A 24727-nucleotide genomic window follows, 5' to 3' on the forward strand; every position below is an offset into this window, starting at 1 on the left:
AGCACTGCCTGAATACTGTATTTTTCACTCCATAAGATGCACCTGACCATAAGGCGCACCTAGTTTTTAGAGGGGGAATGCAAGGAAAAAAATATTATTTAAAGGGAGCGCTGAGCAGAGCCTGTATCCCAGGCTTTGCTCAGCGCTCCCTTTCATGAGCCGTGTGGAGCGTGTGTGCGGCGCTTGCAGGCTTTTCCCCGAGGAGGGAGAAGGGCAGTCCGTCACTCAGGGAAAAGCCCCCAAGAGCCGCACACACACTCCATGCGGCTCTTTAAAGGGAGCGCGGCTCTTGGGGGCTTCTGTGGGAGGTGGGGGAAGTGACAGAGCTCTGTCATTTCCCCCACCTCCCGCAATAGCCGCGCTCCCTTTAAAGGGAGCGCGGCTATCCCTGGCTCCCTGGATGAAGGCACCCCGCTGCCCTGTGGAGGCTTTGTGCAGCTAAGTCAGAAGCCAGAAAAGTGAGAGGGATCGCTGTGCAGCTGTTCTGTCTTCTGGCTTAGCCGCGCAGCCTGCATTTGCTCCATAAGACGCACACACATTTCCCCTTACTTTTTTGGGGGGGGTGCGTCTTATAGAGCGAAAAATGCGGTAAGTGCTTCTTTTGTCTGTCCTGACTCTTCCAACTTCCAGATTCTTTGGGTGCCCAGGAGTTCTAGTCATATTGCCTCTTCCTCGCCTTTTCTCTAAAGTGAAAAGCCTCAAATGCAGAAACCTTTCCAAATAGGGAGGTTTCTCCATCCCCTTGATCATTTTGCGTACCTTTTTTATTTTCAGTTCTTGCATAGTGATTCCTAGCATGGAATTTGCTTTTTTTACTGCTGCTGCACAATGTGTCGGCATCTTCATTGAGCTATCCACTACAACCCAAGGTCTTGGTCCTGGCCAGTCACTGCCAATTCGGACCCCATGAGCAAGCAAGCGACCATTTCACGTGGGGACTCTGTTCCCGGCCCCCGCAGAGTGAGTATAAGCGTGCCCTGTTTCATCCCCATTCTGTCTTCTTCCAGATCCAAAAGGACCCATGAATCGGTGATCACATGCGAATTGGACTTACCTAAATGGTCACCACCTATACGTGAAATAAAGTTTTTTTGCCCCTTCATGCATCAGTTTATACTTGTTCGCATTTTCCTTCTTCAGAGCTAGCAAAGGGCATTTTTATTTTTGTTTTAAAGGAAGAGAGATAAAATTATTCAGGATGGTGAATTTTACCACTTGCGCTTAGGCAGTACAATTGCGAAAGCACAGGTCCACATAGTCCCTGAATATGAGCTGTGGCGAGGTTTGTCAGCGCAGACACAGCTTGAGAAAAACTTGAAGCCACAAGCCTGCAATCAAAATTAAGTAAGTGGACCCTCATGCAACAAACCGGAGGCCTTAAATTTTATGGGTCCTCCCCACACACGAAACTGATGAAGGTGACCCTGATGAGCTATTTAGTGAAGTCATTCTGCATTGTGAACAGCAAACCAAGAGCATTTCTCCAGCAAGAACAAGAAAGACCCACCTCACAGTGATTGATGAGAATGTTATAAAAGTGCAATGAGCTGGAAAGTCATCATCTTGTCTTTTCCTTTTGCCACCAGAACGGCATAGCAGAGAGATCTCTTTTCTTCTGGTTCTGCATAAGGAGAGGTTACATGGCATGGAAATGTGTTACACCCAGCTGCTCACTAGTTTGCAGGGCACACAGTAAATAATACTGTTTAGTATATCTAAGGCACAAAAGAGAACAGCACTCTTTTGATGGTGATTCCTAGCCTCTTTCATTTGCTTTCCAGTTTGCTTCCAATTCATTGAGTGGCATTTTGCAACAGTGCATACTTTAGTGTGGTGGGTTCTCTGATTGGTGAGTTGTTGTTGGGGTCCCCCCCCTTTAATTGGCATGAGTAAATGAAAGGTTACTTAGGCCCTGGTGTAGCAGAGGCACTTCAGTTTGTTTAAAGTTGTTTGCTGAACTGAGCAATATCTGAATTAACCCTCTGAATTCATTCTGCGTGAGCTTCATTCATAGTGGGAGAAAGCCCCAATTGCTTACCACCATCAAGATTTCTTTGGCACAATGGTATTTTATTTTGAAAATAATATATTGTTTGGAAACCTGCTTTTTTCATCTTTTAAGGTTTCATTCTGTTGATCAGTTCCTAGGGCAAGCTCAATTTATTTTGCGCTTTTTTCTTCTGAATTTGAAAGTTGTGTTGAAAGTTGGTGCAGTATACTGACCTTAACACTTATTCTACATCTGGAAATGTATTATTTATTTAATACATTTAATACATTTCTATACCGCCCTTCATCTGAGGATCACAGGGCAGTTTATATTTGCCCCAACTTCCTCCTCGCTCAAAAAAAACCTTGCTAGTTGGATTCCTGTTCCTCTTACCAAGCTTACCCTTGACAAATTTACCCTCTATATTTCTTGGGGAGGTCCCACAGTTCAGTGGGGCAGCATGCAGAAGGTCCCATGTGCATTCCTAGTTAGACTGGCAGAACTGTGAAAAATCTTTTAGATTTTTGATACAGTGAATATATCAACGTCATATAAAGTCAACTGCCTTATACCAAGCCAGACCTTTGGTCCAGTTAGCTCAGTATTGTCAACTCTACACTGACTGGCAGTGGCTCTTCTGGGTTTAAGACAGGTATGTTTAAGCCCTACCTAGAGATGCCGGATATTGAGCCTAGAACCTTCTCCATGAAAAGCAAGTGTTCTCCACTGAGCTCCACAAAGTATTCCAGTGTGGCAGACTCCCTCTTCCCCTCTATGATGTTTCTTCCCCCATACTTTCCAAGGAGTTGATCCACAGAAATAATTAGCTTTGCTCCTGCTTTCTGGCCCACCTGTTTTCCTCTCATAATGGGATGGGCAGAGGAAGAACAGAGAACTCTTCCTCTGGTCCATACATCGGGAGAAATGTATGGTGCCAGGGAGCAAAAAGTTAGCAGAACGCATTTGTGGACAAAGGTTCATCTTCGCCCCTCCATCATGTGGCTTTAGCATGGACTCATGGGAAGTAGGTGTGGTTTTGTAGAAACAGTGGTTACTTAACTTCTCCCAGTCAACTCTATATTACTTTATTCAGGGACAGTGAAGAACAAGCTGTTTTATTGCATGACCTTTCTCAGTTTCCCAGGAACCTAATCCCTGAAAAAAATAAGTTCAGCCCAAGCCCAAGGGACCACCTCCCACCATTATGGCCACAAATGTGTACTTACCTATAACAACCTATCTTGAATGTAACTGTCATAATAGTAGGGCAGCCCTAAGCAGATTCTTCTAGGTCTTAGATTGCAGAGTTTGAGAACCTCTGGTCTGAGCAAGTTAGACTTCACAGAAAGGTGTTCCATATAAGCAGGTTGTAAGGTTTGCACATGGGTAAGTACACTGCAACTATGATCAGTCCCCAAGTCTATTTTCATAATTCAAATGCCTCGTTGAATTTCTGCCGGAGTTGTCTTACGAAAATTGTGTCACCCTAGTCAACCTTAATATGCAGAGTAAGGAGGTGGTGAAACATTCAGATGCTCTTATTTGAGTAAACTTGATCTCCTGATCTGAAGCTGCTTGCAAATGTTTTTTTCCCTCCCTCCTTGGTGCATTGTTTCAGCTTCCTAATCACTGACCAGCTGTCTTGTTAGTGAATAGAGCTGTGGGCCCCTTGCCATGTTTCATGTGAGGTCTTGGCTGGGTGGCCAAGGAGGCAGCCTGCAGCCACTGTCAAAGCAATTCAAGAGGTATTGGCACAGCAGTGCCACCATTAATTTCTGCTTGTCACATGCTGTCATGCAAGTTACACCAGAGAGGAAATGACCGTTGAAAAAAGTGTGCTTGTGGCACTTTGTCCCCTCTAGACATTATCCCTGAGGTTAAACAAGTGGATACAATTAGCTGCTGTCCACAAACAGCTGTTAGGAAAGAGAAACCCAGATCTGGGCCCCATAGCCATGTGTCTTTCCTGTTGGTGAGGAGAGTCTGCTATCAACATCTGCCATACTTTAACCCTTCATTGAGGTGTTAATTTCGGCTGTATAGAGCCAAATCGATGACTGACGGCAATCCTATGTATGTGTGTTCAGAACTAGTCCCATTAGTTCAGTGTGACTTACTCCTAGGTAAGTGTACGTAGGATTGCAGCCTGTGAGCTGTAGTTCTGAATCAGTAGACAGGATACAGAGGACTGAGTGGGTTAGCTCGAGATGCACGGCCAATAAAAACACACTACTCTGTATTTCATTCCCAGAAATGTGCCTGTTTGCAGTACTACTTAGTTCAGGAGCTTTAATAATTGTATAGTTCTCATGATCACATTTACTGGTTTAAAACAAGTATTTATTATTCAGGAAGACCTCTGGAAATGATAAGTAACTAGGAGATTCCTAAATTTCCTTTCAGCAGGCTTAAGAAAGATTCACTAAAATCTTTTGGTGAATGGCCTGGTAGTCATCTGGCAGGATAAAGATAGTATGTCATATCATGGCTGATGCTCACATTCAATTTTGGCATGGTAAGATCATCACCATGTTCTCCTTTTTTTTTTATCTCATCGGTTTGGAGTGGCCTGTATATTTTCCTGGAAAGAGTATCAAGGGTAAAGCTTGAGAACTAGCTCCTTAACATACCCTGTCAACTGTCAAAAGTGAATTCATAAGAATTTTTCACTGTGTGAGATTGGTGAGCTTATATCACCATGCCCACAACAATTCATGTGGAAATAGAATATGTAGAAATTAGTATTCAGAATGACCTTGGCATAGTTGACCTTTGTCTCGTACAACTCTCTGAGCTCTCATCTGGGAGCTTTCCTTTCTTCTTCCAGTCTCCTATCCTGGGATATCTTCCTTTCTCTGCCTCTCACACAGGGTCTTTCACCTGCCAACCATCACATTTTTTGTGTTATGAAAAGAAACTAAAATGTAGAATTGTAGATGGAGACTCAGGGAATGGTACAGGTGACAAAACAGGTGCATTTCTGACTTTCCCCCCATTTGTATGCATTTGAACATGTAAAAGACAGAAGCAGTAAACATGATCACCAAATATCTGTGAATATTCTGTGTTACTTTGGTTCAGATTTTAATATTTATTGGTCATTATAGTGATCTGATTCATTTTTTTAAAAAAATGCTACAAAACTCAACCCTTCGGTTGAGCAATTAAATGTCTTGTGTGTAAATTATCATGTTGGATTAAAGCAGATGTGGGAATCCTGTGACTCCAGATGCTGGACTCCCATCAGCCCCAGCTGGCACACTCAGTGGCCAGGGATGATTGGAGTTCTACTGCAACAGCATCTGAAAGACCACAGGTTCCACACTCTTGGATTAGATAATGCATTTCGAATGTGAAATTGATTAAGGAGGCTCAAAAGCCTTGAGAGCTTGCAGGTCAAAGCTCTGGTGACTGTGCCAAACACCCCTGTCACCCTTGCATTTAAGTCTTGTGAACTCTGCAGGTGTGAATACAGGAGACGGCACCTTTTCAAGGCACTGCTCTCAAGAAATTTGCATCAGGTTTTTAAGAAATCTTTTTGGTTTTATGATTCCTCATGTTAAAAAAACTGTTCTGGGTGCTTTATGAGTAGAAGAATGGTGTATAAATAATATATTATTTACTAACTACATGCTTTTAATTGTCAAATGTTAATAGCCTATTTCTGTTGTGCAAATTCTAATAACATAGAGACTTATGTTTATCAGCTTGCGCATAATCCGCCCTATATGAAAAGTTAGTCTTACTAATGTAATTTATATTGATTTAAATGAGACCTAAGTGCAGCTAGCTTAGGGTGGATCCAACCTAATATAAACATATCTCTTCAAGATAGCTCATTTTTTTCCACCTATTGATAGAAACCCTCTTCTGGCCTAAAGAGGGAACATAGGTTGAGTGGACTACGGGAGAGGAGGGGGAGCCCCTGAAGCTGCGTGAGTCCTCTGGCCACTTCATGTGTTTACAGCAAATTTCTGCCGCAGGAAGCTTTGTGTATCTAGATGTTTCCCATATGAATGGGACTCTTGATCTTCCAAGGTCTTTATTCCATGGAAAGCCTCCATGAATACACAAGGCTCCCCATTGCAGCACTTTCCTGCAAACATATAATAATAATAATTTATTATTTATTCCCCAGCCACTCTGGGCGGCTCCCAACAGAATTGATGATGATGATAAAAATGTGCATTAAGGCAAATGTGCATTAAGAGGGCTGTTTGTGTATCTAGGTACACAAGCATAGGTACAATTATCAGAACCATGTGCATGTTTACTCAGGAGTAAGTCTCACTACCTTAAATGGGGCTTAATTATTGTATATATATCCTAAGTGTATATATAGGGTGCCCTGTCTATCTATTTAAGCTGTGCAAAAATGACATACTTTGTTTCTTATCAAAACTCTCAATTGCTTACCCTTAGGACATGATGTTTCAACTCCTGCGAGGGCTTGATTTTCTGCATTCGCACAGAGTGGTCCACCGTGATCTGAAACCGCAAAACATTCTAGTCACCAGCAATGGACAGATAAAATTAGCCGACTTTGGCCTTGCAAGGATCTACAGTTTTCAAATGGCTCTTACATCTGTGGTAAGTTTCAGTGTGTTCTTTCTTTAAATCTAATTTCAGGATTTAGTTTTGCATAGGTGTTGTTTGGTCTTTATTTTAGAACAACTAAATAAAGCAAAAGATAGCTGTTACTATTTGAGAAGCGTTACAGCTGAACTTTATCTGAAGCGATTGCAATTACTGCAGGGTGGTAAATTATTCCTACAAATTGCTGAATCTGACTGCTTAGTCCTGTACTGGAAGTAAGTTCATGAAAAGTCCAGTGTACAAAGAATCAAAGCCTGATTGACATTCCAAGACTATATACAAAGGTGGACTTCCCTGAATATTATGCTTTTGCATCTTTTACTACTTCAGTAAACTGTTTTAATATGCAGCGACTGCACATTACACAGGAGGTATAGTACAGTTGGCATTTTCCCTCCCCTTCTGAATCACATCTTGATAGTGCTTAGAAGGAGGCCTGCAAGTTTCTTAAAAGATAATGTAGCGGTTGCTGCTTTGCTCAGCAGGTGATGTGAGTAGAGTGCACAAGAGGGAGAAAAATAAAATATGGCACCATGGGCTTGTTTACATGACTGCTTGTAACCTGGTTGTGCATCAGTCAATTGCCATTTGTTTATGGCATTGGAGTAGGAAAAATGTGAGATGATCAGATATTATTTCCTTGGTCTTGTGGTGATATTTGGATCATCATATTAGTCAAACAAGAATTTAAAAATATAAACGGGGTCCACTATGTGTCCCACTGCCAGTTTTTTAAAAAAGATTGTGCTCTCCAAGCATGAGCAAAAAACCCCACCTGCCTTTCAAGCAAACCTTACAGTTCTAAAATGTGGGAAGTGCAAGAGAATTTGTGGCAGATCTGAAGCTTAAGCTTCCTAGTAATCTTAAAGGGCAGCTCCTGAGACACAAAGGAACATATGAAAGCTGCCTTATACTGAGTCACACCATTAGCCCATCTAACTCAATGGCAGTGGGTCTCCTGGATTTCAAACCGGGAGTCTCTCCTCACCCTACCTCATGTATGCAAAGGAGATGTTTCATCACTGAGCTACAGTCCTTCCTGGACATCCCATATGGCAGGGTCTTATTACAGAAGTGGCCTTAACACTATATGCAAATGATAAAGAATACCCCTAGCTTATAGCTACAGTCTGCTTCTTAAATAAACAAGGTCAGGTCCAGGTATATATGTTGGCATGTGGAGTTTGTCTGCTGCAGCAGAAGTTGACTTTAGTTAAATGAACCCTTGCTTGGAGCATACCTTTAGTTGAAAGGTATTCAGACTAAGGCTTTGGTATAAAATAAGAAAGCTTATATTTATTAAAGGAAGTACACTCTTGATAGGAAAGCATTCTGTAGTCCTATCTGGTTGGAGAAATGAAAAAAGCTATGCTTGTCCCTTTATTCTCAGAAGACAAATCCAAACTGACCGCTTGCCTCAAGGTCCAGAGAAAGTGTGTGAGGAGGAGCAGGAAATTGTAAACAGGATGCAACCTAAGACTTACTGGTCATCAAAGAGCTAAAGTGGTCTGCATAGAGATAAAGGTACAGAGATAGGAAGCTGGAAATCTTATCGCTCTTAACCCATACAAACCTCTCTCAGCCAGCTTACTTGCATCCAGACTTCCAACATCATTTGGGAACAATGATATAGAACATTGCACTTCTGACACTGCTCCAAACCTTACGAGGACTCCTGTGTGCCACATGGATTCTGTGGTTTAGTTGCACATTGACACAGCTGATGCATACAATCTCCATTCATAGTATAGTACAGTGTTTCCCAGCCTTGGGCCTGCAGCTTTTTTTGGACTACAATCCCCATCATCCCTGACCACTGGTTTTGCTAGCTAGGGATGATGGGAGTTGTAGTCCAAAAGCAATTGGAGACCCAAGTTTGGGAAACACTGATATAATAGAACTGTTGGTAGCACCTAATAGGTCATCTAGTCCAACCTCCTGCTCTAAATCATTATCATTTTCCAGCTAATGGTTCCCTTGCAGATATCTGTCCAAACTGTCCAAAGAAAGTGACTTCACATTGCTGAGCTTATCTAAATCATCAGGAAGCTCTTTCTAATGTTTAACCAAAACTCTTCTCCCCAGAGTTTAGAGTCTTCGCTTCTGTTCTTCACCTTGAGAGTGAACAATTTGTGAGTCACTTAACAGATGTTTCTATACAGGACTGAGTACCTCATGTTCTAGGAGCTGTGCACATAATGAAGTTATAGAAAGTCCCCTGTCAGGGTTATCATTATGATCAGTCGACATGTGAACTCTCTGTCATTTCCTACAGCGGTGCAGTATATTGAGGCCAGATAAAGAATTGTTTCTTGAAGTATCAGTTCTTTCCCAAGATACATCCTCATTCTCTGACTACAAAGGAACTCCTCTAGTGGAACAGAAAGAGCTGTGAAAGTAAGGCAGCATAAAGAACTGATCCAGCCTAGTTGACTGGGTGCTGCAAACCGATAACTTCAAAGTATTTTAGCTGCAATGATTACTTCCCAAATAGTAAAGCATTCTTTTGGCAGGTAAACCTTCTGGGCATATTTCTGTCATTTGTAATCCCTTGATGCTTCCTCTGATAAATGAATGGAAGCCTCAGAATAAATCGACACATGTTTATGTAGAGAATACCAGTCCCGGAGCTAGGAAATCTGAGCAATTGATAGTCCTATGTTGAACATCTGGGCTTGTTCTCAGAAGCAGAACAGTGGGGACAAGTATTCAGTGTCATGTGGAGTTAAACTGTTCTGCAAGTGTTGGTGCTGGCTCTTGGGAAAGCTTTGATGAGAAGAGGCGGGAACTGTTCGAATCTTTGGAGAGCTTCTGCCAATTGGATTTGATTGTGCTACACAGGATGGACCGATGGCTTGACTTGATATGGTGCAAATGGACATGATAGGTTGCTTCATTCGGGGGGTATAGTAGAAATGGCACCAAAAATTGCAATGAATGCAGTGAGCTAAGTAATTTTTTTTTGGGGGGGGATATGGTACAGCCCAGTTTACCCAGTTTATCTAAAGCCACAATGTTGATATAATCAGACGTTTGTTTCAATGACAGTTTGGTTTACATGCTATTTTATTCCAAGAATGGGGAGCCTTTGGCACTCCTGATATTGTTGAACTACAACTGACATCAGCCTCAGTCAGCCTGTTATGGAACAAGTACCCTGCCAGAAAGGGTCACCAACATAATTAAAGGGATAGCCTTTTATTTATTTATTTTTATACATTCATAAAATTACATTCATTCACAATACATTCATTCACAATACATTCATATTGTGCCTTTCTTCCATTGTGGAACTCGGTTGGGGGTTTATGTGGTTCCCAGGTTCTTAACCTATCCGAATACTGACCAGACCCTGTCTTGCATAGCTTCAACAAGGTGGTGGCCTGACGTGCCTTCAGGCCATACGCTGAACCATCTACATATTCTGCAAGTTTATTCTCATTAATAAATCAGAGAAGCTATGGCCCTCCAGATGTTGCTGGACTAAAACTATTTATCATCCCTGATCAGTGGTCATGCTGGCTGGGACAGCTGGGTGTTGAAGTCCAGTTATATTTGGAGGCTTCTCAGATTCCTAAGATCAGCAGTATACAGTCAGGTTCATATAATCAGCAGTAGAGTTCATATATTAACATATATAGTTAATATATGTCTATTCAACTGTATTTTTCATCTCATGTGTGATTTCACTCTCCTTTACTGAAGATATACCATTTGCTGTATTTGTATGGCACTGCTATGGTTAACGAATACCCAATCTGAAACTTCAGTGCAACAAAGGCATGGATAGTTTTAAACAATTTGTTTCATTACAAGCTATCTTTACCTTATGTAATTCGAACGGTAGAAATTTTAAATAAGTAGAGTCCCATCCATCGTATCAGTTCTTGTGGGAAAATATGCTTCAGTGACTTACTGGCACTGGCTATGGAATGCGGCATTTAAAAGTACCTTTTTACAGTGGGAAAGAATTTGGTCGAGAATAAACAGTCTGACCTTGTTAAATGGACCAAAGTCTGTACAGATCCTAGTTCCAGAAAGCTAGTTTCTACTAGACTGTGAAAGAAAGCTCAGTTTGCAATTAATGCCATTAGGAGTGGGAAGGCTTTGGAGAGTCCTGCGCACTGTGTAAAGCTAAATGTTTCACATCAAAACTGTGGAATTAAAAAGCCATATATAGCATTATTGTCTTGATATAATCACGTTTGAAAGACGTGATTTATATTTATATTTGGAAAAGAAATTGAAAACTAATTATTATTATTATTATTATTATTATTATTATTATTATTATTATCCACCCCCTTTTGTGGAATGCTCTCCCCAGGAAGTTTCCTCTGGCCTTCATTATACACCTTTAGGCGCCAGGCAAAAACGTTCCTCTTTAACCAGGTCTTTGGCTGATTGACGTCCAATGCCCTTTTAAATGTGCTGTGGAAGGGGGATTATTGGTTTGTTTCTGTTCTTATTTTTATTATGCATTTTGTGCTTTTTATATTGTAATTTTATGTTGTGAACCGCCCTGAGGTCTACGTGCATAGGGCAGTATGAAAATGCAATAAATAAATAAAAATATGAGAATCCGGACCATAGGAAGCAGCCTTATTTCAAGTCAGACCACAGCTCTGTAGAGGTGGTTCAGGCAGGAGTCTTCCCCATCCCTACCTAGAGATACCAGGGATTGAACCTGCAAAATGTATGCTCTCTCACTGAAGCTGTGGTATACAGAAGTTCTTAGAAAAATACAGATCTACTTCGTTTTGCAGCACTAGCAACAGAACTCTGAGACATCCCAAAGCCCTTCAGCTGTATAGATTAGGAGTCATATGATGCAAGAATCCGCAGAAATTAATTTGCTGTTTCAGACAATTATCCTGAAGGGATCTTCCTAAGTAAACATTCTAAATATCAAAAGAGTGAGAAAATAAAATATATACTGAGTACTTTGATAAATAGTTATTTCCCCTAATGAATATGTTAATTCACATTAAACTTCCACCCTACATCTTCTACGTTGAAGACAGACACAAAGGATTCATTCAGCTTCTCTTCAGCGTCCTTTTCCTCCTTTTGGACACCTTTGACTCCCTTGTTGTCCAAAGGGCCAACTGCCTCCCTTACCCGGTTTCCTGTTCCTAATATATTTAAAGAATTTTTTTATTGTTGGTCTTTTAGTTTTAGTCAAGAAAGCGAACTGTGGTATATTAACATAAGATGGTTTTAGCTCGGTACAAGTCAAGAGTTAGGGTAGAGTTTACCTTTGGCCAAGTTTAAAGGCCGTATTAAAACAAAGCAAAACAGAAACAGCAGCAAAGAATGCTTCTTTTGAATCTCTGCATTGTTTCCAGATTTTTATAACCAGTGTAAACATTACCTGAACTTTATCTGAGCTTCCTGAATTGCCTTTCATTTTGTAACACCAGCATTTACCATACAAAGGTTGACATAGTTGCCAAGAGCAAGCAAACCTGCCTCACCAAGGAAGCTTAGCGTTGAACAGATTGTATATTTGCAACCATTCTCAATGTAGTAACTTTCTGAAAGCTACAAGCACAGTAGAAGACTGCAAACCAATAGCTGTTCCTGCCTTTCCCATCCTTTCTAAATGTTATTTGGGTTATTGTTGGACAACCATAGTGATCATTTGACTTAGACTGGATATGGGCATCTTACCACAACTCCCCAATGCTTTCAGATCCCGACGACTAGAGTGCTTTCCCCTACAAGGCCCTTTTCTATTTCTGATTTAAACTGATCAGATTGTAGAATCGTCTTTCTATATAGGGATATCACCAGCTGGATTGAGATCTAGGAAAGTTCCCACTGATTTTTGTTGTTGTTGAAATCACTACAAATGACATTTACATATGCATAGCCTGACCTCCATAACTGCACCAGTGCTTAGGCATAGATTTGAATATACAGAGCATTTGGCCTCTCAGAAGAGAGGAGGAAGTGGTGCAATTTTAAAAGGAAAACCTTAATAATCACAGGCACGAGAGGAGAAGGAATGGAGTATTGATTTGCCATGGTAGCCCTAAATTTAAATGTTTTGTCTCCTTGAATCTCTCTTTGGCATCCAGGTTCCTTTAGCCTAGGTGTGTGTTGGGGGGGAGTGTATTCAGGTTCTTAATTGATCATAAGGCATTCGATTTTCTTTTTATATCCCTGCTGCTTGGTTTATTGCATAGCTGAAATTCTTTCCCAGTGAATATGTGAAATATTATAGCCTGGATTAGCAATTAATGTCACAGATGACATACCTTTGTTCTACGAATTACTGAAGGTAGGTGTCCAACAAGGAACTTTTCCATCTCAATGATTTTTTTTAAAGCCAACCACAAGACATTCCTAATAGGTAAAGACAAGTGGGAACCCGTGAAAAAATTTCCATTGTTTGTGCACTTTGCTCCTGTCTTTCACATTGATGTTGCTGCATTCCCATCCCCTTTCCGTGCATGTGTGAAATATGGGGTCTTCTTTTAGCTCTGTGATTTAGATTTCAAATTTCTGTTCATTGCATGAACAATTCTGGTGGTTTTGATGTATCTGAAGTATATGAACTACATAAGATGGCACAGACAGTGGGAAGGGCTGTAGCTCAGTGGTAGAGCGTTTGCCTCGCATGCAAAAGGTTTCAGGTTCAATCCCTGGCATCTCCAGGTAGGGCAGGGAGAGACAAAAACAAAATAGGACTAATAAAATAATACTAGTTACTCTGACCTGGTTTGCATGTCACATTAAAGCATAGTTAAAATAAACCATGGTTTAATGTGAGCAAGCAGCGGGCCGGTGGTGGCTGTTACTGAAATATTGGACCACCACTGCTCCTTCTGCTACTGGGAAATGTGTAATGGTCTGGCTTGTGATTTGTTTCCTTCAAACTAGCCACATTCAGTAAGCCAAGAACAAACTTTACACGTATATTTTGTAGTAATACTACTAGCGTTATGCCCATATTGCATGGCCTTAACAGTGGGGGATTTGGAAACTACGGCAATTGCTCAAGTGTCCAGAAAACTGCGTGGGATTGTCATACTAACTGGTTTTACACATCAGTCATAGCTTAGTAGCAAGTGAAGCGAATGAAGAGTGAGTCTGGTTTGTTGTTGGATCCTGGGGGAGAGGGGATGGCTGTATGCGTCAGTAGATTAGCCAGCTGATTAAGAAGAGGAAGTATATGTTGTAATTGCATGTTGATGAAAAGAGTTTTTAATCTCCCATTGCTATTATATCTGGAGCGAGGGGGAGGGGAAACATGGGGGGAGGGGTGGGGAATCTATTTAAAATACCAGACTAATTAATACATTCAAGAGAATGTTACAGACATATTTATAAGCCCTGGAATTTCCCCTCCTGTTTAGCTCTGCCTGCAACCATGCATAATGGCAATCTGTGGTCCATTCGGTATCCCAAAGAGCAAGCGGATGGAGGTGCAGGGTGGGGAGGGGTGCAGAGAGAGCTCCCTCAGTCCCCTCCCCTCTGGTCCTTTGCTGCTGGTGCTTTCCCCCCATGGCTTTTCATGTCAAGACTTCCATAATTAAAGGGAGGAAAGTAAATTAATTACATGAATATTAAAAGGTTACTCATCCGTTTTAACATTTGGTCACTAGTTGGCTAATGAAAAGGAACTCGGGGGGCTGGAGGCCTGCCATGCTGCTTCTCCGCTTTCTTTAGTAGGCCACATGCTGAAGCAATGATTGTGCGTGACAGATTCTGGAAACAAAGAGTCTGCGCGCAGCTCATCCAGACGGAGCATGCTTTGCTAAATTGCACCAATAGCAGGGTGGCCTACAGGCAAACAAAATGGTTAAACAATACATAATAAAAGTTTTTATTTGGTATTTCCTGTGAGGCCGTGCCAGTTGCCAAGGGGTGTTCTCTATTTCCACCTCTCTACACCCCCCCACCCACCCCCCAAAAAACTTTGGTTGTATTAATTGTTGACCACAGCTGGCAAAGAACCAAACTAGCAGGGACAGATAAGGAAGGAGGGGAGGGGTGGGGTAATGGCATCTGGACATTGAAGAGCGGGGGGGAAGCACAAAAAATTACAGCATATATCTGGAATTTTCCAGCTAACGATGTGCGGATGTGGTAGTGCTAGAGAAAAAGAGCCAAACTGAGACTGCTTTGTTCGGTAAGAGAGAGGCCCCCTGTAACATTCCTTTTAGCTGTGTATATTTTGGCTTCAGTTGTGCAGTGTTAACTATATGCTGTGTATGGAGCACATCAGTTGTTAGCTGCATGTATATATAGAGATAGATAGATTTTGTTGCAATCGATAAAAGGCCATCTATGGCACATGAAAAAATTGGTAAAGGGACACCTGGAGCTGCTTGGGGTGTTTTGATATTTGTATAATATTAAGGGTTGGGGGCAGATGCAAAAAATGCAAGACTTCACAGCAACAGCTGCCTTTAGGGGACACACAGATGCAATGAATGCTGCCTTTTTAAAACCCATCAATGAAGTGAAAGAATTTAGAGCTAGCTGATGTAATGAAAAGACCAGTGACTTAACATAGTTGCTTGGGATAAAAATAGGAAGTGAAGAAACTGATATAACCTTTTCTGTTCTGTTCTTTATTCCTAATCATTAAGCAATTGACTCTTTGTTAAACAGGGACGTTTTACAGTATGCTGAGTGATTATTCACAATAGCCCTATCACCACCACCCCTGGCAGTAATCATAGCAAGAAAATCGGGAGCCAAAATGATTTGCTGTTGTTGTGGGGAAGACGCTGAAGGAAACCACAACAACTAATTCAAAATATGCTGTTAAACTGCAAAAAAAAAACCCAGAGAAATTGAAAGAACAGAAACCAAAGGTTAAGTCTCTTAAGGGTACCATATAAAATGCGTAGGCATAAAGACGTCACCGACCTACGCCTCGGACTGCATGTTAAAGTTGCCAACTTTAGTAGCCTCCAGGAGTATCCGGCCCTCAGAAGTCAGGCTAGGATCCAAGGAGCTGCTTTCGGCATTGCCAAGGAGCTTCAGCATCCCTGTATAATTGTTGTAAACGCCGCCCTTTGAATGGGAGACTCCCATACTGTAACACATACTGCTTTTTGAGAGCCCCCTCCTTTTCATTCTGCTTGCCATGCTGCATAGGGGGCTGCCTTTTAAGAACTACTGTTGGAGAATGTTCGTAGCTTAGTGCTGGAGCATCTGCCTTGCATTTAGAAAGTCCTAGGTTACAGCATCTGCCAGGTAGAAGTGGGAGAGATTCCTGTCTGAAACCCTGGAGAGTAGCTGCCTGTCTGTGTAGACAATACTGAGCAGGGATGGATCTAATAGTCTGACTCCATATAAACGACAGCTTCTTACGTTCCTACATTCCTTGAGTGCCTGTAGTTTCCTGTTTCCATCATAGTAGCAGTGAAAATCTATGCAAGTTTGCTCACAAGTAAGTAGATAAATAGGTACCGCTCCGGCGGGAAGGTAAACGGTGTTTCCGTGCGCTGCTCTGGTTTCACCTAATTATGCTGGCCACATGACCCAGAAAAACTGTCTGCGGACAAATGTCAGCTCCCTTGGCCAGTAAAGCGAGATGAGCGCTGCAACTCCAGAGTCGTTTGCGACTGGACTTAACTGTCAGCGGTCCTTTACCTTTTTTTAAGTCTTTCTATATTGAGAGGGGCTTACTGCATAGGATTGCTCTGCCAGCCTTCTCTGGTCTATGGCACCCAGTTCAGACACCTTAGATGATAGTTTGCCCAAATCAGAGCTGCCAGATCTTCTGATTTTCTCTCTCAGGATTGTGGGTATTTTCCTAAACCATAATTGTAAAATGTTAAAACGCTTAACATTGCAGTGTACATAAAATTTAGAAAAAAGAAAAGAAAAAAAGATAGAATTACTTACAGTCCAAAAGGCTTGTACAAAATAAAGCAGGGAGAAGGAAGAGAAAACAGGAACATAATATGCAAAGATGAGGTCAGCTCATTGTCCGCTCTGTGAAACGCTTCCTATGCTCCTGAGTCATTTCTGGTTATTTTGTTTATTATTATATTAATAGCCCACATTTCCTCCAGGGAGCTTAAGGTGGAATGTATGGTTCTCCTCCACCCCTCCATTTTATTTTCACAGCAACCCTTTGGGGTAGGTTAGTCTGAGAGACTGTGACAGGCCCGGGACTGCCCAGTGAGCTTCACGGTTGAGTGGGGATTTGAACTCTGGTCTCTCAGGTCCTAGTCCACACTCTGACTTCTACACCTCACCGGCTCTCTTTCCATATCAGCTCCCACTGAAGAAACATCAGCATTTAGCCAGCAACCTCCATAACAAAACTCTGGCTGTCACCAAGGAAAGGTAATGGGCAAAACATTTTGGAAAAGTAGGCTTCGTGATTATGAGATGTTACTTACTTGGGTGGTTGAAATCACAAACAAGTATCACAAGGTGTTGGTCCTGTCCCATCTAGATTGCTGCAAGAACGGCTGTTTTTGCAAGTGCTTGCCTGCTAAGCCTGACTGCCTTTCATTTCATTTCATTTCATTTCATTTCTTCCTTTCATACTGCTAACCTTGAATGATGAAACACCATTGGGAAAGTGTGCAGTAGAAGTTGGGAAGGGGGAAGAGCCAAGCAGGGGTAAAGACTGCCAGTCTTTTCCTTGCAGGGCTTCAAATATCTTTAGGAGCAGCATGACAGGCAGGCATCTAACAGGTGAAGCTGTAGCTGGCTTGGAAGTTTAAATTATAGGAAAACTCACTGCAGCCAAACATTGGCAATCCTTGCAGCCGTACATGCAGGGGCTGAGCAGGTGTGGGAGGAAGCCACAGCACGGAGGCTGTAGAAGTTAGATTGCTTTATAAATTAATGTGCCCATCAAGTTTTGTAGTTGGGAAAGGTTGCAGAACATGCAGCAAGTTTGGTTAGCAAGTAAAATTTCGTAAACGTTTGAGGAAAGCAATCAGCAGATGTGTAAGGCAAACTGGGAATAGAAGGGTGACTTGTTTGCTCTGCTTTGCCTATCCAAAAAAGGAGAAACTGAAATCTATGAGGTGCACCTAACTCCTCTCTGTGTTGAATCCTCCCTTTTTGCTTCAGTCTGTCTTTAATTTCAAGACCAATTCCTTTAGTGAGAATATGCCAGGAGGAGGAATCACCACCACCAGTTCCAGCAGTGCTCATTGGCTAGGCAGGAAGAAAGCATTTCTTCCTAAATTGGATGCTTCCTTCTCTCCTGCAGACTCAATATGCTGTTTCACAACCCTGTAATCTAAAGTCCATTGTTTGCTCTTGGGAGAACCTTCACGCTTTGTGGCAAACAGAGGGGGGGGGAGAGGGAGTGTGTTGCCCGTCTACCTCTGGCTGGAGTGACCTTTTGGGAGGAGAGAAAGGGAGCTCTCTCCTGTGACCCTGATAGTCTGCTGGGAGTCTACGGTTATCCCAGCATTCCACGGCTGCCACAGCCTGACAGGTTTATGCCCGGAAGGGGGCAACTGTGCTTCCACGGGAAGGCATTTCCTTCCTAAAGCTCTTGTGCCCACAGTCTCCAAAGGGTTAACAAGGGAGCTACTTTGAAAACAGAGGCAGAAGGTCATTGGCGGCAACAGCAAAGGCTTGTGGAGCCTGCCATCGAGAGCCTTTGACCCTGCATTTCCCACCCAGGGGATTGTAAACATTGGCTTGCAGCCAGGGCGCTCTAAAGAACTCCTCTGTCCTGCCAGCATACATGGTTACAGGTTTTAGTGGAAACTGCAACACACCAGAGTTATTTCTGCATGTCCAGAGAACACTTCTGTTCCAGGGGAAGAGATGGGGTTGTGGGGGAAAGGGAGAGAAATGTGCCATCGCTATGCTGGAATTTGAAAGCACAGAGATAGGCTTGTTTCGTGGTGCTTCGCATGTAACATAGCTGCCTTTCTCGAAAACTTCCTCAACTTGGAGGAATGTGTAGAATGCTGTCACTTTATCAGTAGCCATAAGAGCCCTTTTTATCTGGTGTTTGTTAGTAACTAGCAATATCATTCTTATCTTGCTGCCCTTTAGCTGGATGTTATGCTCTCGGACATGAGAACTAGAAACATGAAAGCGCTTATTACCTTGAACATTCTTTGGCATTGCCTTTTTGTCATTGACCCTTCAGCATGTGAAGAGAAGGTGCTTTTCCGAAATGCATAATAAACAAGCCTGTTCCGGACGTAGCTAAACAGGTTTTAATTTCAAGTACAATGGTTGTTGCAACTTGGATTTTAGACGTATCAGAAGCTGTGATGGAAAACTTCTTCAGGATTTTAATTAGAAGGAAGGCCAGATGTGGCCTGGGCCCTTACTTTTTGTGATGGCCCCTGTTACTGTTTCTACTTTTTTGCCAATTAATTTTTATTCATTTTCCAAATTTCTAGCACATCAATGCCATATTAAAACTAATTTAATCCAATTTTTGTCTGTTACAGTTTTTAAAAGACTAGAGGGAAGCTACGATTTGACTAAAATTTGGGGAGTCAGGAAGTGAAGCTTGTGGGTTTTTAAATTTTAGGATTCCAACTTTTCCCTCATAATTTGTTCATTGTCTTTGTTGATCTGTTAATTTTAAAACTTGTTTGTTTGTTTGTAAATGAATAGTGTGGTTTGATAGTTTATATGGCTGTGCATGACTCCTCAGTTGTGCTTCTCAATCTTGGGAACCATTCTGCTAAATTTGGCGACTGTTGGTTCGGTTTGGAACTTTTAGGTCTATCATCTTGATTTGAAATGGTGTTAAACAGTATTCAAACATAGGCAAAAACCAGCTCCTCCATCTTGGGAACTGTCATGCTACATATGCTGATAATATCTCAAGAAGCATCTGGATGGACAGACAGACAAACCACTTTCCAAAATACTTAGAAGAGCAACCAATAAGGTCTCTGAGGCATGCTTGGAATTAGTATGTGGTATCTAACAGTTGACTGTGGGTGTTACAGCTTCAGATAGGCTTGACAGTGGACCAGAAATAAATGTGTTGGCCTGCTTCTGTGGCTTTAGATAGAATGCATTATCATCTACCAATGTCTGTAGATCAGTCTACTGTTAAAGCACAAGAGTATGGGTTTTTAAAAAAAGAAAAAGGAAATTCTAGCTGAAGATGCAGAAGATGGTGATTAAATTTGATTAGATTTATATCCTGTCTTTCCTTCCAAAGGAACACATGGCATCAAACACACAAGCGATCAAACATCTAACAACAATTTCAATACAGAATATGTCTATTTTAAAAGGCCTGTCTTCAGTATGTGCTGAAAAGGCAACAGAGATGGCATCCCTCACAAATGAAGCTTGTGTGGTCAAGAATAAACATGAGGAAGTGAGGCCTAGCTGTGCTTTGGCCAACCAGTGTACTTGATCCTCTCTGCTTGCTCGCTCTTGGTTCTAGCAAGAGAAATATTTGGTGACCAGTGCTATGTGGACTTTAGGCTGGCCAGATGCAAAAAAAAAAAAAAAAAAAAAGAAAAAAAGAGCAGGTCACCTGCCCCTTGGCTACTTGTGTAAAATAGGGAATGCCATCTCCTGCTTTGCATCTGGGCACCCTAACTTCACTATATTGTGACCTGCACCAGTTCATCATCTAGATGAAGTCAGTATTACTAACCTAATACTATCCATTGCACTGCATACCACTGATTGCAAGGAATGCCAAGGTAAATATACTTGCCTCATGCAGAGTAAACTGTGAAAGCTATTTGAATGCATGCTTCTCCCCTCAAATTTCCCATAGGGTGCCCTTTCTCATGAAGACCTCAAGAAGTAACCTCTCTGCTAGGAAGAGTTATCATGGCAATTCCGCACCACAGAAAAGAAAGAAGCGTGAATGAACTATATATAGTTGTTTAATGGGCTTTCTAATTTTTATACGTATATTTTAAAAAATCCATTCCTATTAAAAATGGTTAGATTTTCTAGAAATGAGTGCAATACAAGCTTTGAAATATACTGGTAGTCTTACTTATGTAATCAGGGCTTGGTTAGAAAATTTAAACTGCAGTTCTGTCTAGTAAGAATTGCATACACGTGCGTAATGCATGAGACTTGATGAAAAAAAATTACTATATCGAGATGAAGTGCCTTCCGCTAGTGTTTATATATACACATGTTCATGTGCATTGAGATACCTAGAAATACTTTAGAACAGCACCAACATTCTAGGGATGTGGTTCTTCCTAGAAATATAACATAAAGTTCTGATTAGTGTTTTGGTTAAACCATCAAAGGAAACAAACAGTTCTTATATTTAACTCTCATAGCTGTTCAATTTTTCTTTCCTTTTCAAGATTCAGATGTTGTAACGCAATACATAAAACTGTGCTTATTAAATTGGAAGTGCTGTGAAAGACAATAAGAAAATACAGTTGAAAAAATAATTCTCACACACTGAACCTTAAAAGTAATTTATGCCCCATAGAATCAAAAGTAGTGTCAGGGGTGGGATTGCCTTCACAAACTAATAATTAGAAAATATGGTTTCCTTTCTAATAGCATTGTTTGGAGTGAATGTTACCAAGTTCACAAACAATTATTTTAGTTTTGTTTAAAAGTCCTAGAACTTAGTTGCTGTGGTGAAGATGGTGCAAGGAACAGTTAAGGAAATATAAAGGTTTTCCATATCCCAGAGAGGTGAGAAAAGCAAACTGTCAAGTATAGTAATTTTAGTCTTATTAGTGAAAATCTGAACATGGTTGTTCAGATAAATACTACTGAGTTTAATGATACTTTCCCCCTAGTAAGAATGTTTAGGATTGCTGTCTTACAAACCCTTGCAAACCCTTTTCTCAAGTAGAAGTATAATTGAACTTGAGATTAGCAAGATGCCAGGTGTCTATTGATGCTGATGTGCCCCCACCCGCTATTATCATTGACCATTGGGCATACTGACTAGGCTGATGAGACCTTTAATCCTACAACATCTGAAGAGCCACAGGTTCCCTGCAGGCACAGCATTGGACTAGAGTCTAATTTATGTACAAGGCTATCTTTATGAATGAATTCATTCTTCAAAGAGCCCCGAACCATATAGACTAACTACATGAATGCACTATCCTCCCTAAAGGTCAAGAGCAGTTGACAAGACACAAAATGTTCCTTTTGAGCGTACAAAGTCTTACAGTGCTGGCTATCTTCTCATAACATGAAAGCAGGTACAGCATTAACAAACACATCAGTGAAGGAAGAAGTGTAAACCAAGAAAGAATCCACGCCTCTGTTCTTTGTTTTGGTCTTATTCTTTGTATAGAGCCCTTTCATTTGTTAAAAAAACCAGCAAGATAATTGCATCATAGAGAAATCATAAAGAATTATAGAATTGCAGAGTTAGAAGGCACACTTAGAACCATCTAGTCCAAACCTCTGCAGGGCAGGAATATGCAGCTGTCCCATACAGGATCAGACCTGCAACCTTGGTGTTATCAGCACCATGATCATGATTTGGTAGATCAGTTGTTGATTAGCAGTTGTGGAACAACTGGATAACTGTATGTGGAAATCCTTTTGATTTGCTTTTATTTTTTAATGTTTGTGATATATGAAATAGCTGTACATTAAATGGAGGTATTCCCCAAATACTCTTTTCAGTGCCAAATGCCTGGTGTCACACTTTTGCATTATTCTCTCTCTAATCTAACCATGAAGTTAAATGGAATCATGTGATGAATTAAACATGCTAACCAGGTACGTCAACACACTGTTTTGGGTAATGTTAAAGCCTAAAGCTTTGGGTTTATGTTACAATGCAAACTCGTACCACAGAGAGAAGGCACAGAAAAAAATTGATTAACCATTTTGATTGCAGCTGAGATCCTAAGAAGCTAATAAGAGAGTTTCTACCTACTCCAGCAGAACTAGATTGCACCTTTAGGCTGCTATACTAAGCACCCCTACTTAGGGAATAAGCTCCACTGAGCATCTAGGTATAGGATTGTGCTATTGTCAGCCTTGCCATTTGGCTCTGCCTTACCTGTATAGTTAAGTCTGTACAGTCGTACCTTGGAAGTCGAAAGAAATCCGTTCCGGAAGTCCGTTCCACTTCCAAAACATTCGAAAACCAAAGTGCAGCTTTTGATTGGCTGCAGGAAGCTCCTGCAGCCAATTGGAAGCCACAGAAGCCTCATCGGACGTTCGGCTTCCAAAAATCATTCAAAAACCGGAACACTCACTTCTGGGTTTTGATCGTTGGGGAGCTGATTTGTTCGGGAGCCAAGGCGTTTGAGATCCAAGGTACAACTGTATTACTATTTAAAAACAAATCTTATTCTTAGGAGGGCACCTGGTTTGTCCTTCCTTCAGCATGTCCTAGCACTCAGGGGCACTTCTACATACCCATAATGATGCAATGCCATTGTTTTCTTTTAGAGATGAAACATCCCTCTTTTCTGGCTTACCTAAGCAAACACTTTTGTAAGTGAAAAATAGAAATAAAACCAATGCAGAAGAGGAAGTTCTGCTCTGGTGTTGAGCTCACCATATCCTGCCTTCAGAATAATTTCCATTTCTGCTTATCTGTTTCTGTGAATGGAATGTCCGCAAATATTTATTTGGTTTCTCTGGTGAAAAAGGGATGGGGCAGAGGGAAATGGTCCTCATGAATCAGTCACTGCAGATTCACTGCATCACTCTGAGTTGTTTGGGTTTTTGTTTTTTTTAAGTGAGAAAAATATCCTGTGGTTATTCTTTGCATGCAAGTTCCTTGAAGGCAAGCGGAAACATTTTACCATTCTTAACATACAGATTACACACCCAGAGAAACCCCTCCACAATGAAAAATTACACTGAAGCACGGCAAATCTGATGATTGAAATGCAACCTGCTCTTGTCTGCAATTTCCAAATTAATAATTTTTGCCTCCCCACTTCTCTAATCCATTGCCCACCTTATAACATGTATTTAAATATATAAAATACAAGGAAGAGCAAGCTTGCAATGCAAGGCCTTTCCAGGGTTTTATCTCTTTTGAGGTAATGCTTCTAAAAGAAAGGAAATTACGTATCCTGACATTCAAATTTCAGCACTGGTTTCTGGGAAATGCTACCCCCCCCCCACAAAGTTTCATGCTGGCAACACGAATTGCTGTGTGAAATGAAGGTGTGCAAAAGTCTTTGGCATCTTAAGTTAAGGCTGGTGCCCATGACATCACTGGTGAAAAACTACACAACTTCTCAGTTCACATCGCGTTTTGTGAACTGTTTTAAAATTATCACAGTTCAAGGATGCATTCCATCCAGCCAGAACTGAGGATGTGAAACAGGACCAGTGAGTGGTGCATTCTGGGAATATGGCCTGAGGAGGTAGAGGGGAGGTGCCTAGGTAGAGCCTATTTAGCTCTCAGGAATCTACCTAGTCTGCTAGAGAGCCACACTCAGCTTGTGGGCCTGAGGGCCCCCAACCTTGCTTTTGAGTGTTTTTCTTCTTCAGTACTGCGAACATTATCTCTGCCGCAAGACACACACACCCCTCCCATGGAATCTGTTTGCATAGATGGAATACTATACAATTGGGACATGATTGTAACTCACATGAGTGTTGTGACAATAACGTGGGAAGATTGTAGAAACAGAAATCACAGCTGCACCTTCCCCCCTTTTCTTTAAAAAGCAACACATTCGAAAATACATACAGCGATACCTTGGTTTTAGAACAGAATGCGTTCCGGAAGTCCATTCGACTTCCGAAACGTTCGGAAACTAAGGCACAGCTTCCAGTGGGCTCCCGATTGTGCAGGCGCGCCGGAAACAATAGCAGAAGCCGCATCGGACGTTCGGCTTTCCAAAGAACGTTCGAAAACCAGAACACTCACTTCCGGGTTTCGATCGTTCAGGAGCCAGAACGTATGAGTGCCAAGGCGTTTGACAACCAAGGTACGACTGTATATGCTAACAAGAAGAAAGTAGTCAAAGTGTATCTGCTTACTGTGTGGCCTTCCTCTCAAAGAAAAGGGGTGCAGCATGACTGTCACAAAAGTTTGTGATACATCAACTAGTATAACATTCATTCACATTGTCCCATTCGTGAAGAAAGGGACACAATTTTTTCTGCTTCTTCCCTGAAAACAATAAAGGGAATAGGCAAACCATAAGGGGATAAGCAAATTTGTCAGTTTTGGTTCCTCCCAGTTTCTTGTTTTTCCAGCCTGAAGTTCAATTCTCCAGATTTCCACAT

At 41.5% G+C, this 24727-nt stretch overlaps 1 protein-coding gene across 5 annotated transcripts in view; it reads left to right on the forward strand.

Annotated features, from left to right (window-relative positions):
* The window catches only part of CDK6 (cyclin dependent kinase 6), a 102473-nt gene that overhangs the window by 41029 nt on the left and 36717 nt on the right, over positions 1 to 24727 (forward strand). For all 5 annotated transcript variants that reach the window (XM_083578861.1, XM_083578863.1, XM_083578862.1 and 2 more), the window contains one exon: positions 6413 to 6580. In XM_083578861.1, coding sequence (XP_083434987.1) covers positions 6413 to 6580 — 168 coding nt within the window. The remainder of the gene's footprint in view (positions 1 to 6412; positions 6581 to 24727) is intronic.

This window comes from Podarcis filfolensis, assembly GCF_964270895.1.
Source record: "Podarcis filfolensis genome assembly, chromosome: 12".
Lineage (NCBI taxonomy): Eukaryota > Metazoa > Chordata > Lepidosauria > Squamata > Lacertidae > Podarcis > Podarcis filfolensis.